At 37.9% G+C, this 18,824-nt stretch overlaps 1 protein-coding gene across 1 annotated transcript in view; it reads left to right on the forward strand.

Annotated features, from left to right (window-relative positions):
- The window catches only part of SYT16 (synaptotagmin 16), a 307,290-nt gene extending 293,568 nt beyond the window's left edge, over positions 1-13,722 (forward strand). The window contains exon 8 of the mRNA XM_059890700.1: positions 58-13,722. Coding sequence (XP_059746683.1) covers positions 58-371 — 314 coding nt within the window. The 3' untranslated portion in view covers positions 372-13,722. The remainder of the gene's footprint in view (positions 1-57) is intronic.
- Positions 13,723-18,824: the final 5,102 nt, after the last annotated feature.

The following is an 18,824-nucleotide window of genomic DNA, read 5'->3' on the forward strand; positions in this document are numbered from 1 at the left end:
TAAACTAGCAAAACAGAAGGCACTGATGTCTTCTCATTTCCACTGTTTTTTTCCTAGATACATACGGAAAGCTCTTTCTCTTCAATTCTGTGGGTCAAGAGATGTCTCGCTGCAAGACGTCAATCCGCCGTGGGCAGCCCAATCCCGTCTATAAGGAGACCTTTGTTTTCCAGGTGGCCCTCTTTCAGCTGTCTGATGTCACACTGATGATTTCCGTGTATAACAGGCGTACCATGAAGCGTAAAGAGATGATTGGTTGGATTGCTTTGGGTCAAAACAACAGTGGAGAGGAGGAGCGAGACCACTGGGAGGAAATGAAGGAGACCAAAGGGCAGCAGGTCTGCAGGTGGCACACACTGCTCGAATCCTAGGTTTGTCAAGAGGTGTTTGTGGGCTGTACCCATCCTGGTGATACGTGTTTCGATTACTGATACCAACTCAGTGCTTGCTGGCAGGCTTTTTACAGACAGGCTGTAAGAAGGGATTGAATTTTACTAACCCCTAAGACCTTGTGAGGGTGGGAGGATCTTTGAGTTTCTTAAAGGTTTGATTTAGATTTAAATACTATAATTTTAAAAAAGCCCAGATGTGTACTGTCGAGTATACTTTATGGGAAATATCATCATGGTTAAGATGAATGATGATAAATTAATTTGTGTTAGTAGGTTATTGAGTTTTGGGTCAGGCTCTGGAATGAAGCTTCTCTGGCTGCCTCTGTTCCCTGAGATTTAACAGTAAGAGTGCTGTTAAAAGTTACAATTTGTAAACCACTTTTGTGTAGGAATCAGAATTTCCTTAATATGGTGCAAAACACTCCAAAATACAGAAGTAAATCTGACCCCAAGTCTCATAAAAGAATGTAGCTCTCATCCATAATTCCCCATTTCACATTTTTCTCTTTATTAAAAAAAAAACCTTCATTTATTTGACTAACAAATAAATGTTATAAACTTGCACTTATAAAGCAAATTTGTATGAATTAAATAGCTCTTTTTATCTTATATATTGTGGTTTCCTATGAGATTTGGTTAGGTGAACCATTTTGAATCTGAAAAAGAATTAGAAAACTGCTGTTACAAGACAACTTGTCTCCTTTGAGCATGTAAGATTTCAAAGTTAAAACTTTCAAGGTTTTTATGCTGTTTTTCTTACCTGACAAATTCTTATAGATTGAGAAGAAAACCAAAAAAACCTATTTAAGTCATGGGTGTATTGGTTTTTCTGAATCTAGTGGTCTCCTAGATGACACTTTTTCTATATTCAATACAATATACTCACTCATACATATATTTGGATTGTGTACTTGCATGTAAACCATATTTTTAATGCAATATTTTTGACCATCAAAGCATAGTGCATTGCATACAATAGGTCTTTAATAAATGTTGATTTGATTGATACTTAGAAACGAATATGTTATAACATGAATGAAGAATATTTTCAGTTTGTGAGGAATGACACTGATTCTTCTTTGAGCATTTGAAGTGCCTATAATTTTCATTTTTCATGGTATTTGCAGCAACATGTATTAGCCACTACTTGCATTCTGGTCACATACCATTTAGAACACTGATCATGTGTTTATGAGCATGAAATTTTACTTCTGACTGACTTTTACATTATTGTGCACTGCATGTTTATTTTCTTAGGTCTGAGCCCTTAATTTCAATTCCTTTAAATTGGCAGTCATGAAAAAGGAAGGAGTGTGTGTATGTGTAACACTGAGCCCCATGTGCAGCTCTTCTGAGCAATTGCTGTCACTTATTTTTAGCTTTTATGTTTCATTGTTGACTTTTCACTGTCTGTGGGAAGGATGATAGCTAGTGATGGATGTATACAGTTAAAAACACATAACTCCTCCTCAGCTCTGCATTTGACAGATTGTAAACGTAGGCTGTAGCACTTGAAGCACATATTTATTCCTTACAGCCTGTAATGGTTATCCTGACAAGCCCAGACTAGGACACAGGATAACTCGACTCCAATTTCAAGCTTATGAAAGAAGTGATTTCCTATGGAATAATCAGAATTAGAAGAATAAATGAATATCTTCCTTTCTTTTCAGGTCACGGGAGTTCTGTACATAATGCTGCTCAGTTACTGTGAATAAGTAGTAAAACCATGTTCCACTGGGTTTTCGCCCTACCTTGCTTTGGAAGACCTCAAAGTGCTTTTCCAACATCATATCCATTAACTGCTGAGTGGTCTTTGCAGTGTGGCTGTGTCATTGAGTAGAACTGAGTGCAATTGATTAAGTAGTGGCACAAAGAATTGGCTTTTCACATCCCTTACTCTCTTTATGCGCTTGTGCTTAAGGGGAAGCAGAGCAGCCTTGTTATGCTTTCCTTTATCCAGTGACATAAAAGCAGCATTCACTTTAAAATTTACATTTGAAAAAAATCTGCATGTATTGTACAGACGGGCCTGGATTTTTCCTCCTCATATTTTCCTGCTCTATGTTTGCCGCATCCTTAGTCTTACGGTACCCAATAATCACCTATACTTCATTTTCTGCTGCCTTGACCCACCATTTCTAAGGTTTTCTTCTGATACAGTGAAAATATCCTTGCGTGCTTGATCTTTTCTCTCATAGTCTGCTTATGGTAGAGTTTACCGAAATTTGAAGGGAGGGCTGCCTGAAAAGCATTTTTCACTTATATAATTTTACTATGTTGGTGCTATTCACCATGTAGGATGCATGTACATCTTGAATATCCAGCCACATTCACCCTAAAGCTTGTATAAATATAAAATGCTAATGACAAGACACATTAAAATATGAGGCTGAATTTTTTTACATTGATTTAAATTCTGGTTTAGTAAAATCTTCATTTTGTGCACTTAAATTTCCTTGTTTTCTTGGCAGAGTCTAGACACAATGCACTTAACGTGTTTTTCACTCGAGCTTTTATATCTACATTTGCTTTTCAAAAGAGTTATGAAAGATAATTTGTTGGTTCTGCCATGTTAAAGCTGCTTTGCCTATTTTATCTAGCTAATAATCAATATCTCATAGTGACATATGAAGCTGAAGAAGTACTAGAATTTGTTGTTTGAGTAGTTCTTTCTATGAGAATGCTTATAAAATATTATTTTGGAAGGTAAATGATGCAGGAGGTTTATGGAAATGTGATTTACAGCATGCCCTCTTTCAGGGCATGAGTTAACACTGAATTGGGAAGTGCCCGTTTCCCCAGTCACGGAGGTGCTCTTGTGTTCCCTGCACCCCTTTGACTATTGTTGAATTTTTAAATGGGCCATTCACCAAGCAGCCGAGCACCTGCTCTCACTTCTCTCCTTCACTGGCTCCCAGTGTGATACACAGTTGTTTTGGACCCTCTTTTTGCTGCTGTTGCATAACTGTGAAGGGGGAAGTCTTATCTCTCTTAATAGAAAAAGAGCTTGTACCATCTTTGGATGTAATAGACTTGATATTCCACCTGTACAAAGTTGGAGAAAGAATCCTCGCCATGATGGGAGATGAGAAGAGAAAAAGAAAGCATGGTGCTATGTTGTTGCTCACTATAGGCACTGTTCACTCTGCATCAACTTTCATGACAGTAACAGATTGACCTCAAACGTTGGTATTCTCCAGGGTGCTACAGCCTGAAACACAGCCTCTGCCTTTGTGACATGTAGCACTCACAATATTTGACAGATTGTTAACACCTCTCAGTCTCTATGTTTTGCATCCTGGTTGTACCACATGGTCTTATCTGACAACCAAAACTCTTTCCTTTCAAGTAATGCGTTATTTAAGTTGGAACTCCCGTCAGGTTAAGTGAAAATGCTTCTCTGATAGCCATTGCATTGATTAAATTGATGGTTTAGCAAGGACCGTGGAACTAAGGGTTTCTCAAAAGCCTGGTTATCCATTTGCAGCAGAGGGCTAGTATTCAGACATGAAGATCAGAAAAGTGAATGTGAAAGGATTATTTGTAGATGACATAAAACCAAAAGCAAGCATCATGTCCTTTAATGATGAAGAAACGGAGTAGAAATTACATGTGACCTCTCCTCTAACCTTTGCATAAACTGTGGCTAAAGACCATTCCATTCTGTTTGATCCACAGGGAAAACAAATGATAGATAATCCTGAAATGGCCAAAGTATTTTTATTGTATTAGAAATTGTTCATTCCAAAAAGAAAAGCTAGAAAAAGTTATAAAAGAAACAAATTATATAGCATGAGTATGGAAGAATTAAAGGATAAATATGCTAGATACCATCAGCATCTATTGCATATATGCAAGAAAAATAAACTAATATAAATGAAAAGCCATTTTAGATTAACTGTCATTTTTCACAACTTGTGGAATTCTAGAAAAGAAAGATGGGGTGAATGAAATTAGTCTAAACAATTCAGAGAAGTTGGCACAGGCTGTGGCCCTAGTCTGGTTTTAAATAAACTCTGCCTACTGTGTGGCCCTAAGGTAATTGCTTAGCCAGACTGTGACCCTGCTTATTCAACTGGAAGATGGAAATAATACCTACCTCGAAAGGTCTTTTTTTTTTGATAATGAAATAACAATATAGAGATGGGCATATACCAACCATTCAATGTTCCCTTCTCATGATCATGTTTAAAAATGCATTTAAGATTTGTTTCTCTTTCTAGTGAAAGTAATAGTAATGCTAGAAAAGTAGTGAGAACAATTTGCAGATACTTTAAAAAGGGTAGGGAGGTGAAGCTAGTCTGGAAGGCAGCTATGTTCACCGCTATACTAGTAACACTGCACGAAGCTAGTCTGCATTTGGGACAACCTCAACCATGATAAGCCTAGTGTGTGGAAGAAATTAAGTCTTAATAAATCCCTAAATGATGTATAATGACCAAATCCAATTTATAATTGTATGATGGCCAGTTTATCCACTCTGGTGCTTGTATGTACATCTTGATAAATCACACTCAAGACCTCTCCTCACACCCAGCTCTTATCCACTGCTCATATGTGGACAGAGCACCTTGTTCCTATCAAAGGAGTTGGTAAAGGTGGCAACTTGAGTACCTATTTCAGCTTTGATCTGAAAAGTAAAATAAATAGTGTGGCACTATAGAGGAGCCTGGCAGGCTACAGTCCACGGGATTGCAAAGAGTCAGACATGACTGAGCAACTAACACACATACTGACACGCTTTGGCTTCTCTGGTGGCTCAGATGGTAAAGTATCTGCCTGCAATGTAGGATACCTGGGTTCATTCCCTGGGTGGGGAAGATCCCCTGGAGAAGGGAATGGCAACTCACTCCAGTATTCTTGTCTGGAGAATTCCATGGACAGAAGAGCCTGGCGGCTATAGTCCATGGGGTCACAAAGAGTTGGACGTGACTGAGCAACTAACACTACTGACACCCTTTTCAAAATGGAAAACATTCTTTTTGGGAGCTCTTATATCCATATTATATCCTTCAGTTCAGTTCAGTTCAGTTCAGTTGCTCAGTCATGTCCGACTCTTTGTGACCCCATGAACTGCAGCATGCTAGGCCTCCCTGTCCATCACCAACTCCCAGAGTTTACCTAAACTTATGTCTGTTGAGTCGGTGATGCCATCTAACCATCTCATCCTCTGTTGTCCCCTCTCCTCCAGCCCTCAATCTTTCCCAGCATCAGGGTCTTTTCAAATGAGTCAGCTCTTTGCATCATGTGGCCAAAGTATTGGAGTTTCAGCTTCAACATCAGTCCTTCCAAAGAACACCCAGGACTGATCTCCTTTAGGATGGACTGATTGGATCTCCTTTCAGTCCAAGGGACTCTCAAGGGTCTTTTCTAACACCACAGTTCAAAAGCATCAATTATTCGGCACTCAGCTTTTTTTATATCCTTATAGGTACTTTTTTTTTTTTTTTTGGTGATCTAATGATGCAGCTGTTTACATTTAGCTGTTTGACTGGAAGGTAATAGTCAGGACCAATGATTTATCTCTGTTTCCCTTCAGAGACCATAAAGAAAGGAATTTTATCAGGGTTGAAATTAAGTCCTTTTTAAGTGGTTTTCAAGAGTGCCTTGTTGATATAACAGAAAATGTGTTCTGTTGTCCTCCAGTAAAGAGTTTCCAAAGAACTTAGAAGAGCCTTTGTGGACATTCAGTCCGCATATTGAGCGCAACCAGGTGCCATGAACCAGTCGTGCATACTAGTGGATTTAAACTGAACAGGCTTCTGAGATGAGGACGTGTGAGACCACATTTCCGAAGTTGCTAAAGTGTTGACTCACGTCCTACTATTCTCAGTTAAGGAGAAACATGAAGAGATTGGAGAATTCCTTAGCTTAAGGGTTTTAGTTGGGAGTAATTCAGCATGTAGGGAAGGTAAAGGGGTTGGCTGAGTATTGAGAAGGCTGAGGCGTGATTTCTAGGAATAGTTATCCAGGATGTAAAGAGTGCTTACCAAGAGGACCAGTCATCCCCTCTCTTCTTGACATGTGGACAGAGTCAGAGCTTTAAGTCAAGAGAGTTTAACTGAGCTGTAAGGAGAATGGCATGAAGGGGGTTTTGTGCTAATTCATAATGTATTCTTTGGATTTCCTTGTCTATGGCACCATGCTCTTTGGGATAACACAAGACTTAAAATCTTTTATGAGTGCCGTGACTACACTTTGACGCAATTAGTCACAATATAAATAACAGTGCTTAGCAGCATGGAGTTGTTCAGTTAGTCTCATTATGTACCACAGAAGTCAAGTTCCTTGCTTTGAGTTATTGGAAAGAGGTGACATGTATCTATTCAATTTATTGGAAGAAACATGTGGGAAGTCTCAGACTTGGAGCAGGCCTTGGTCACATTGGAGAGATCACAGAATCATCACTTTTGGAAGTCTTTTGAAATAGAAACATCTGCATTAGTGGTGGGTTCTGACTAAAGGAGAACAGCAGGGCACCCAGAAAGACAGTCTTTCTGAAGTTCCTCCTGAGCCTGATATTGTACACAGAACCTGCAAACGGGATCAACAATAACAACACTCCAGGTCTGCCCTCTTCCCCTTTGGACATTTTTCCACATTGATTTTTTTCTGTATCATAGAAGGCTTTCTCCAGGGAGTTCCTGCTCAGGCTTTGTTTAGGTTACTTTGAGGATGCTTGCAGGCTCCAGGTGAGTTTCCTCTCCTGGGGTGCTTTGACTGTTTTTGTTTCCCTAGGGTTATGAAGCAGTATCCTAGACACACAGACAATAATCAGCTATATTTATAGCCACTGTGGACCTGATAAAACAGCTTGAGGTTTAGAGAACAAACTCAGAGGCAGGCATGGAAGCCTAGGACACTAGAATAAAACCATGCTTCCAGCTCTCCATAGCTCACTAATGCTGCCTTCAGGTGTCTCCATGGGAGTTTTTACATCATGCCTTCAGGTGACAGAGTTCCCAGTTCCACTTTAAAGATTGTGAGAAGGCTGTCTTCCAATCACCATGCTTCTGGAGTACTTTTGTTTCATTTTCCCCTTTAAGTATCTACTTGCTCTATTTTGTTGTTTTAGTTTATACATAATTTATTCATTCAAAAGATAGTAGGTATGTTATATCCCAGACACTGGGCTAGGGGCTGAAAAATAGCAGGTGAGTAAAACAGTTTGAGCTCAATCATTTTCATTTATAAATACTTATTTATTTTATTAGATTCTGATAAGAACTCTAGGTATACGCTAAGATCTTCAATTATCCTTTAATTTTGAGTTACTGTGTTTCTGTGATGGTCTCTTCTCCCACACCTCCATTTTTCCACTGAAAAGGAGAGGATTTAAGGAAAGTGGAAATTATTACTCTGCCTCTACTTGAGGAATAAATACATTGGTTGTTAGTCTATGCTTCTCTTTGAAATAGATAGATATGTTTTAGCCTCAGAAGAAGGAAATACAGCTTCCATTCCACTAATGAAGTGAGTTATAAAATGAGATAGAAGTTGGTTATTTAATATATTTTATTTTTAGAATGGAATATTGAATGCCCTTTGCAAGGCAGTAAGTTAGACCCTGGAATGCTAGGTCTGTGCAAACATATATGACACAGTTTTTATAAGCCCAGTGATTTAATAGTTGAAAGGCATTGCTACCTTTTACTTTTTGAAAAAGTACACTAGAGATACTGGCTGCCAGATAAAGGGGTGACAGTGTAAGCAAAGATGCCTATGTTCCTCTGTTTCTTTTGATGAAAATTTGTCTTAGATATTATACACATTAGACACAGGTGGGGCATCCGATTAAATGGATAAAGATCAACATTGGGGGTGTTGGCAGAGGAACCAATAATTGTTTTCTAGTCTCAAATAATGTAAAATCAGTGTGAATTTAACTTTTAATGCCTAAAATTTTATAACAGAAGACAAAATAGAAATTTTTCCAGTGGATTTATTGCTTATAATTCTTATCATAAAAATTTATCTCAGATAAATACTAAACATGTCTCAATTCATGTAAGTTAAGTCAGAATGTTTGGTGGCCTAGAAATTCTTACTGAAGACAGTTTTTTAGTGTTGCTTAGTTGATGGTCCACAATAGAAAAGTTCATATCTCTTATTTACTAAGACTTATATGTTTGGGAAAATATATCAGATAGCTGCCAATAAAAACTCTGATCGGTGAAGAAAATATGCACTAAAAGAATATTTTCATGTAATTTATTCTACATAATATGTTCACTTTCTAGGAATACATGTCTCTCAAGAGTTTGTCAAGTTCTTTATAGCTGGTACCTTCCAGCAAAGCTTACTAATTTTGCCACATTTCCTTGTGGACATGATAATGTTTATCAATTTACAACTACCCCCAAATATAATGCAATCTTTTATTATACCACCATAATAATGCAGCTGTAAATTAAACTTTAGTATTAATATTACGAAACAGAGTCTTTTCCAGAATTTTAAATTTTATTTTATTGAAGATTCTATTAATAAGTTTGTAAGAAGTTAGTATCTGCATACTTTATTGTGACAGGAATTTCTATAAAAATATCTGTTGAAATAAGATTTGACCTCTATTTTGGGTAAAAAACATGATGGTCTTTGTGATCTGTTTACTTTTTTTAAAAACTAATAGACTTAATTTTTTTTAGCAGTTTTAAATTCACAGCAGAATTGAGCAAAAGTGCAGAGTTCCTATACACTCACTTCTCCCCACACTTGCACACCCACCTCCACTGTCAACCCTCCACACCAGGATGGGTGCATCTCTTACTACTGATGAAATGACATCGACATATCCTTACCACCCAAAGTCCATAGTTCACGTTAGGGTTCATTCCTGGATGTTTCTCAAACCTAAAAATCTTTTGAGTTTTGCTTATTCACCCCTCCCTGATAATCCTTGGCAATCAGTGATCTTTTTACTGTCTTCATAGTTCTGCTTTTCCCAGAATGTCATATGGTTGGAATTATGCAGTGTGTGGTGTTTTCAGATTGGCTTCTTTCATTTAGTAACATGGATCTAAGTTTCCTCTATGTCTTTTCATGTTTTGATAGCTCATTTTGTTTTTAGTGCTGAGTAATAATATACCATTGTCTGCACGTGCCAGTTTGTTTATTATCTATTTAATTTTATTTACAGTTCTAATTGCTATGTTACATTTTGTTAATGTGTCTGATCTGAATCCAATAATAGATGAATTAATTCATATGATTCATCAAATAAAATATAGCAGCTTACAATCTGGGATCAATTTCACCTATGTGAAACTGAGTTTATTTTACATTTGAGGAGACAATTCATAAAAAAGCACATAGTTTTATCATCCATGTTAACATATGTAAGCCTTTTCTCACTCCATTAGAGTATAATGGAGAGAGGAGTTCCAAAGGCTAATCAGAGAAAATTCCAAAGGCTCTGAGAATGTAATCCCTAAATTCAGAGACACTGTGGTATTTTTGTTGTTGAACAATGATTTAAATATACATTGATAAAAGTGCTAATTACATTATTACTGATTCACGACAGAAAACTACCTTCTGTTACTAGTTTATATGTCTTTACATCTCTACTGCTGCCAAGAGAAAGGAAGCTTTGTGATCATGCCCTGCCATAGTCAATTGTACAAATTAGCCGAAAGTGGTATGTAAGCATCCAGACCATACAGGAGCTCTGAATGCTGAATGGAAGGGCCTGCTCTGATAACGCATAGGCTGACCAAGCAAGTAGGGCTGGTGGAGTGATAAGACTGATAATCACACTGGGTGAAGGGAGAAGCCTGACTGATGATCAAGATCTGGGGAATATTTTGATGTCATTTATACGTGTAGTAACTGCCCTTTTGTAGCTGCAGCAACCTGTGGAACTAGGCATTATTGCAGAGATGGTATGGTTGTAGAAAGAATATTGGATTAGGTTAAAATTAATGAGGCCTCTGTTCTGGTATCAAGTCTTCCTTTAATGAGCTGTAAAATGACTATCAGGTCACAATTTCTGTAAGCCTTCGGTTTTGCAGCTGTCAGATGGGAAGGATAATCCTCATTTTACTTATTTTTGCCAGGTTGTTGTAAGAATACATTTCATTCATTCCTTCATTAATATGACAAACACTCTGAGTCCCTACTATGTGCAGGGCCATAGGTCTGACAAAGTAACAGATGAAAAAATACTTTGCAGAATTAAGAGTTTGTGAAGACTGTGAGATGTTTCATTATTTTTTAAGGTAAATCAATTCTTACTTACATTGAAGTATGCTTTTAGATCATTGAGCTATATTCATAGAATGTTAGTAATTTTACTAAAAGTTAAAGTTGGAATGGTATTTAGCCATTTTGCCTCTGAGAAGTTAAAAATAAGGTATTAGGTTTTAATTCTTTTGCTCAGACACCTGACCACAGAACAAATCACAAACATATCTTCTCAGTAGGCTTGCCAAGCTTTGAATTGAACACAGACCTTTTTGTTTATTTTAAGAACATTTTAACCTCAAGAACAAGTTCAGTTCAGTCATTCAGTCATGTCCTAACTTGTGACCCCATGGACTGCAGCAGGCCAGGCTTCCCTGTCCATCACCTACTCCTGAAGCTTGCTCAAACTCATGTCCATTGAGTCGGTGATGCCATCCAACTATCTCATTCTCTATTGTCCCTTCTCCTCCTGCCTTCAATCTTTCCCAGCATCAGGGTCTTTTCCAATGGATCAGTTCTTTGCATCAGGTGGCCAAAGTATTGGAGTTTCAGCATCAGTCCTTCCAATGAATATTCAAGATTAATTTCCTTTAGGATGGACTAGTTGGATCTCCTTGCAGTCCAAGAGACTCTTATGAGTCTTCTCTGATGCCACAGTTCAAAACATCAGTTCTTTGGTGCTCAGCTTTCTTTATGGTCCAACTCTCACATCCATACATGACTACTGGGAAAACTATAACTTTGACTAGACAGACCTTTGTTGGCAAAGTAATGTCTCTACTTTTTAATACGCTGTCTTCTTGGTGATTCTTCCTAAGGCCCACTTAACTTAGACTCCAGGATATCTGGCTCTAGGTGAGTGACCACATCATCGTGGTTATCTGGGTCATTAAGGGTTTTTTTGTATAGTTCTGTTTATTCTTGCCACCTCTTCTTAATATCTTCTGCTTCTATTAGGTCCATACCATTTCTGTCCTTTATTGTGCCCATCTTTGCATGAAATGTTCCCTTGGTATCTCTAATTTTCTTGAAGAGATTTCTAGTCTTTCCCATTCTATTATTTTCCTCTATTTCTTTGCATTGATCACTGAGGAAGGCTTTCTTATCTCTCCTTGATATTCTTTGGAACTCTGCATTCAGATGGGTATATCTTGCCTTTTCTCCTTTGCCTTTAGCTTCTCTCATTTTCTCAGCTATTCGTAAGGCCTCTTCCGACAACCATTTTGCCTTTTTGAATTTCTTTTTCTTGGAGATGTTTTATCACTGCCTGCTGTACAATGTCACAAACCTCTGTCCATAGTTCTTCAGCCATTCTATCAGAATCTATTTGGTACTTCCACTGTATAATCATAAGGGGTTTGATTTAGGTCAAGAACAAGGAAAGTATTAAATAACATTTTTTTTCCACAAAATGGGATTTGAATACAGTATTTGGAAAGATTCTTCCCCCATCAAAAAAGGTCCCTCAGTCTATATTATTTTTTCTTTTGAAGCAGTCTTCTCCATCTCTCTCCTCTCAAATGACTGTCCTCATCCACAAAATCATTTTCTTCCTAAATAGCATTTATTATCTCTCAGAAGGAAGTAAAGATTAAAAGAAATATTTTCAAGGTACATCCAAGATTTCATAGCAATATTTTGTATTCACAGTACAAGATAAATTTGACTCAATTTTTTTTTGGTCTTCATATGGCATCTGAAACAGTTGTTCACATTCACACATTTATGTTTTACCATATGCATACTGTGTGCAACTCTGTTGTTTTAAAATATTTTATTGGTTTTCCTTTATATCTCAACTTTTGATGGGTGTTCTTGAGGAACTTGCATGAAAAAATGTGAATGATTCATTCATTTTTAACATATGTAACTATTTTGGGGAGATTGTGCTACCCTACATGGAACACACTATTCTTAGTAGGGAGTGTGTCTTGTATTTCTGTTCTGTTCACAGCTGGATGCTGGAAATGTATTAATATTGTAAATCTGTACCTTTTCTTTCCTGTGTTTACTTCAATGAGTTATTTATATGTACCAGACTGTCCTGAGTTTTTGGTGGTTGTGAATTCTGGTTATTAGTTTCATGGGTTTCACTTGTGGGAAAGTTTATTATGATATGGTGTAATATAAAAGCCGGTCCTCCTTTAGATTTCTAAGTCACTAGCAGGTATACCTGGGTAAATTGTTGTGCAGGGCCTTACAACTTGCTGGTTGTAAGGTAGGAGCTGTCCCCCACCTTTCCCATTGCTTCATGGGCCTTTTCAGATCCAGCTGCTGTCATATTTTCTCAATTTTCCAGCAGAGAATCAATCTCTGGGTGGTACAGAGGTTTAAGAGAAAAACAAATTATTTTTTTCTCCTAAAAGGTTGAACTTTTATTTTAGAAACTTCTGAAAATGTTAAGAACATTCCATATAGGTGTCCTTGTATTTCTCACAATGTGACTTATTGACTTATGGTGTCTCCTATTTAAGAAGCATGAATGTATTTCTAGCTGTTACCAGAACAAACAGCTATAGAATGTAATGACCTACCCTATTTCTAAAACTACTAAATTCTATCAGTGAATAGTGTTTAGGAAAAGGTTTGGAAATTTTTTAACTGTTCAGCTTAACTAGATTACCTTTCTACCTTTTGTAATGTTCAAAAGTTCATAACAATGTTTTAATGTACTATTCTTACACTGTTATATCTTACGTTTTAACTGGGCAAGCTAGTGAAATATTCAATGTTGATACTCAATTCAAGATTAATACTTTTATATTAGAAATACCCTTTGAAACTATGTTGGAAAATATAAAATAGTTTACCTGTGATAAAGAATAAGTTTGTGATTGGAAGAATTATACTGTTTTTCATGTACAAATAATCCTTAAGGCAGATGTTCAGTCTCACAGTGATGTTGGAAGCATATTTTATGCAGGCTAAAAACTATTTCTGTATTAGATATTTAAATGCATGAGGATAAATTCTAATTGCTTTTTGTTTAAAACAAAAACATAGAAGAAGCATTAGCCCCAGTTTGTACAAAATGTCTGCTGCAACTGAACTCACATTAGTTCAAAACTGAAAATCATTCCAATTTTGTAAAACTGCTGCTACTGGTCTTATCAATAAAGTTTAAGCAGATGGCTTCTATGCATACGTGTGAAATTTTTGCATCTTTAAAAAAGATACAGTTTTGCAGCATCAACATGCAAATTTTATGGGCCTGAATGATATTGCTTATTTTAGCATATACAAAAAACATTAACTCCAAAATCATACCAACTTCAGACAGATATACTAGAACTATAAGCATTACATTTATGACCCATATAATTTATTTTGGTTTTAGGGTGAGGTAGGCTTTTATGTGGAACACAGATACATATCAGTATATATCGACTCAAATGCTAAAGTGCTGAGTTTAAATTAAGAATGTTAGGTAAGTGAGAGAAGGCTGGTGGGCAGTCAGACACAACTAAAGCAACTTAGCATACATTCAAGGAACTCTGTGGACTTTCCAGGTGGCACTTGGGGTAAAGAACCTGCCTGCCAATGACAGAAGAGATGTGAGTTTGATCCCTGGGTTCGGAAGATCTAGAGGAGGCCATGGCAACTCACTCCAGTATTCCTGCCTGGAGAATCCCATGGACAGAGGACCCTGTTGGGCTATAGTCCATAGTGTTGCAAAGTGTTGGACACGACTGAAGTGACTTAGCACACAGCACAAGGAGCTCTATAAATATAAAGATCACCTGAAATAACTGAATTTCATCTGAGGAGGATTCTGAGAAAAATGTAGGCATTCCTGTACAAATGGAATGTGTGGGGAATTACTCATCTGAAAGGCCCTCTTCCAGAGTCCTCTCCCTTCTATGTATAGACAGTTCTGATAAGTTTACAAGGCTCAGATGCAGCAAGCCAGAAGTAGAGGGAACAGAACTGTTATGAACAGACACCTCCACAGCAGTAAAAACACCACTGACATCCCCCAAACCAAAAAAGAAAATGGAAAAAAATCTATAGATGTTTCAGGGAAATTTTATTTTTACCATTTTGCATACTGTGTTAGTTGAGGGGATTAATGCTATGTGTTATAATAAACCAAACTTTCAACGAGTTAGTAGTATAAAGATTTATTTCTCATTAAGACGTTCTTGTCTATACAGCTTGGTATCTTAGCATTTTAGGGATTGAGGCCCATCTCAGAATCCTTAGAGCCTCTAGAGAAATATTTATTTATTCAGTCATGCAAAGAGAGGGGGAAGAAAAAGCATGGGAATCAAATCTCTTTAAGGAGTCAGGCTAAGTGGTGGCAATCTCTACTTCTGTCCACTGACCAGGACTAGTCACTTGGCTCCACTTACATTTAAGAAGGCTTGGAATTGTCATTTATTTGTGCATACAGGAAAATGAATCAATTTAGTGAGAATCTTCTAGATAGCATTTAGCACACTTAGTTTTTTATCTTTTCTTTAGAAAAATCATCTCAAATGTTGTGGTTCAGTTCAGTTCAGTCGCTCAGTCGTGTCCGACTCTCTGCGACCCCATGAATCGAAGCACGCCAGGCCTCCCTGTCCATCACCAACTCCCGGAGCTCACCCAGACTCACGTCTATCGAGTCAGCCATGATTATTTAAGGAAAGCTTCCTAACTACAAGCTCATTTCTTAGGTTGCTGAAGTTCTTCCTAACCTATGGTGGTACTAGAACATTATGTGCTAATTAAGAATTCTACTTGTTCCCCTAGTCATCTTAGAGCATTTTCAACACTCTGTAGGGTAGTAAGTGGGGGCTGCAAATGAAGATCATTTGAGGTCCCATTTCTAAAGTCACAGGGCAGAGTTTGAGCAGTCACACTGAGTGCAGTTGAGCATTTCTACATGTGTCTGTGCACTGCATACCTATGTGATATTTTAAAACACCAAAGAAAATATATAAAATTATGAGCAAAAGCAGAATATTGCCAAGGAAAGATATTTTTAAAGCCAATCATCTGCAGAACCAAACTTGACAAATGATTGCTGTCTCCTGACATTCCTTCAACAGAGACTTAAACATCCTTAAGTGTTAAAATAATTGCGACAACATCCATGACTGTGATTCTTAAAGTCTTTTGCAGCAATTTAAAAAAAATCTTAATTATCTTGAGTAACATTTTATGGATGAATCAAATCACATTATATGTCTTGTAAACCTCATAGTCTCTTTATAATTTCTCTAGGGTCTCGCCAGGGAGATTCAGAGACATGGCTCAAGAGGCCTTGGGTGACAATTCAGAGCTCTGGTGAATTTTAATGTGCATTCTACTACATAATAAAACATCTAATTCTTTTCACCAAATAGATAAGGAGACAGGATTAGTGTTATTTCTGTGGTTGTTTCAAGGAGGGACAAGATTCAATAGTGAAAAGACTAGAATTTAGATGAATTCTCAAGTGAGTGGTATGGTATTTTAAGATTTAATTTTTAAACCCAAAATTGTTTAGTGAAAGATTTGCTTTAATCACTTACCAGAAGAATTAAAGAATTTAAAAATTATATCTGCGGACATACCACTGTGTGTTTTAGTACAGATTAAACTCTTATACCTGTTTCTATTTCTGACTTTACCACCAAGTAACTCTGTGATCTTGAGATTACCTTGACCTTTCCTTCGTGTCTTCGAACATCTGTTATTTTTCTTGAGGTGGTCCCTCAAGATGAAGAGGAATTTGGTAATTATTTGATGAGTTATATTGACAGCAAAAAGGCAGTTTCCTGGTCTTTTCTAATAATGTATACTAGAAGTGCTGTCCATGTTGGTCAAGTTAGCTAGCTGCTTCTAAATAGATTTTTTTTTTTCTTTTGCTCCATAGAGATGCAGCATGTGATGATGGAGGCTATGTTTTACCTGAGGTTGGAAAAGAGTTTAAGGAAAAATGAAACAGTTCAGCTCAGAGGACTCACACCTACTTTGGAGGAAGAGAATTAGGAGTATAAAGGATTTTAGGTTATTTTCCAATGCCATTAAAATCCAGACAGTGACTTTTTTTAGTGGAAATCAGTTCAAGTTTTGTTTTTTCCAATCACATTCAGCCATAGGCAGTGTTCTTTTTAAAATTTGTTATTTTATATTGGCTTATAGCTCAATTGGTAAAGAATCTGCCTGTAATGTGGGAGACCTGGGTTTGATTCCTGGGTTGGGAAGATCCCCTGGAGAAGGGAAGGCTGCCCATGTACTGTATACTCCACAGGGTCGCAAAGAGTCAGACACAACTGAGTGACTTTCATTTCACTTCACATAGTTGATTTACAATATTATGTTAGTTTTAGGTGTACAGAGAGTGAATGACCTTTATAAAATGGTTTAAGAAGGAAGAGAAGTTGCTGTACCAATACAATGTTCGTTATGGGCAGAAAACAGTTTTCTGTGTAATAAGGTTTTTTCCTCTCCTTCACTTAACAAAAAGGACAACAAGTATTGGCCACCTGTATGTAAGTTCACTAACCGATAGTTACACAGCTAAGGTGAAAACAGAAGCCCCAAGCCAGGCTAGGTGATACCATGCATACATGTCATCATAATTAGCTTTGATGTACCAGGTACTGCTGGAGAAGGGGATGGCAATCCACTCCAGTGATCTTGCCTGGAGAATTCCGTGGATGGAAGATCCTGGTGGGCTATAGCCCATGGGGTCACAGAGTCGGACACGACTGAGCAACTAACACAACGCAGCCAGTACTGTGGGCTAGGTGCTGGGGACACAGTGTTAACAAGGTGGAACTAGCTGAAAACCTGGTGTGATGACTGTTGTGAAGTGGGATCAGTAGGAAGATCGGGAACGTAATTAGGGGGTTAATCTAGTTGATGGGAGTCTGTGAGGGGAAGTCACTCAGGAAGTGAGTAGTTAAAGAAGTAAGTAGTTATGAGGAAGTGATAGTTAAGCTGAGACTTGAAGGCTGAGTAGGAGTAAGCCAGGTGAAAGAGAGGCACATTAAGGAAGGAGAAACAGCGTGTACAAAATACCTGAGACCAATGAGAACCTTCCCCATTCAAGGAAACTGAAAAAAGTGGACCGTGAACAGCAACTGAGAGCACCTTCTGAAATGAGGTAGTCAAGAAGGCAAGGCTGACTGAGATATCAGCTCCTTTCTTCACTCACCGTAAAGAACAGGTAGCAGTGGTATAATTCTGGCTGTGGCCATTGCCCAGATTTGAGGTGTGCCAGTCTCAAAGCCACCTTTCTTACCTTATGCTGCTGCTAAGTTGCTTCAGTCGTGTCCAACTCTGTGCGACCCCATAGACGGCAGCCCACCAGGCTCTCCCGTCCCTGGGATTCTCCAGGCAAGAACACTGGAGTGGGTTGCCATTTCCTTCTCCAATGCATGAAAGTGAAAAGTGAAAGTGAAGTCGCTCAGTCGTGTCCAACTCTTAGCGACCCCATGGACTGCAGCCCACCAGGCTCCTCCGTCCATGGGATTTTCCAGGCAAGAGTACTGGAGTGGGTTGCCATTGCCTTATAGCTGACATGAAATCATCAGATCTTCGACCTACTTATTTATTTTTTTTCCAGATGGATTTTAAGTTACCAACTTCCCCCCCCCGCCCCGCCCTACTTTGCAGAGGTGTAATGGACAAAACTCTAAAATATTTAAAGCATACAACATAATGATTTGATATACATATATATTGTGAGTGGATGTCTAAAATTGAGTTTATTATTAGTACAAGTTTATAGTATTTCAATTTTAGGGCCAACAAACTCTTAACTCTACATTCTATTATAGGTATTAAGTTGGTACTGGGTGCCTGAGGGGGCAGAGGTCCCTGAGATTTGTAGGGCCAGTTTCTGTAGCTCCTTCAACTGTGAAGAAAATCTGCCATTGCAGGAGTCAACTTGACACTGTATAGCAGCTCTGCTCTGGCTCCAAAGAAAGCAACTTCTCTTTTTAATTGATTCCCAGAGGTGTCCTCTTCCTTCCAGACCCTGACCTGACCCTATAGGAAGTTGTGCATCTACTTCTTCAATGATATTCCTTTCTGAGAATGGCACTGGGCAAAATTTCCCTGAGATGTTTGTCATCTTCCTTTCTTTCATTTGGCTCACTGGCTACCCAAATTTGCCCACACTGGCATTCTCAACATCCCCCTCCACCCAAGAACAACAACCCCATTGAACAACAACAACAAGCAATGATAAAATATAAAAACATAGCCTGAGTGATACAGTACAGAGACAGCACAAGCTTTTGGGCGACTTTATACTAAAGTGTGAAT

This window comes from Bos taurus, chromosome 10 (genome assembly GCF_002263795.3).
Source record: "Bos taurus isolate L1 Dominette 01449 registration number 42190680 breed Hereford chromosome 10, ARS-UCD2.0, whole genome shotgun sequence".
Taxonomy (NCBI): Eukaryota; Metazoa; Chordata; class Mammalia; order Artiodactyla; family Bovidae; genus Bos; species Bos taurus.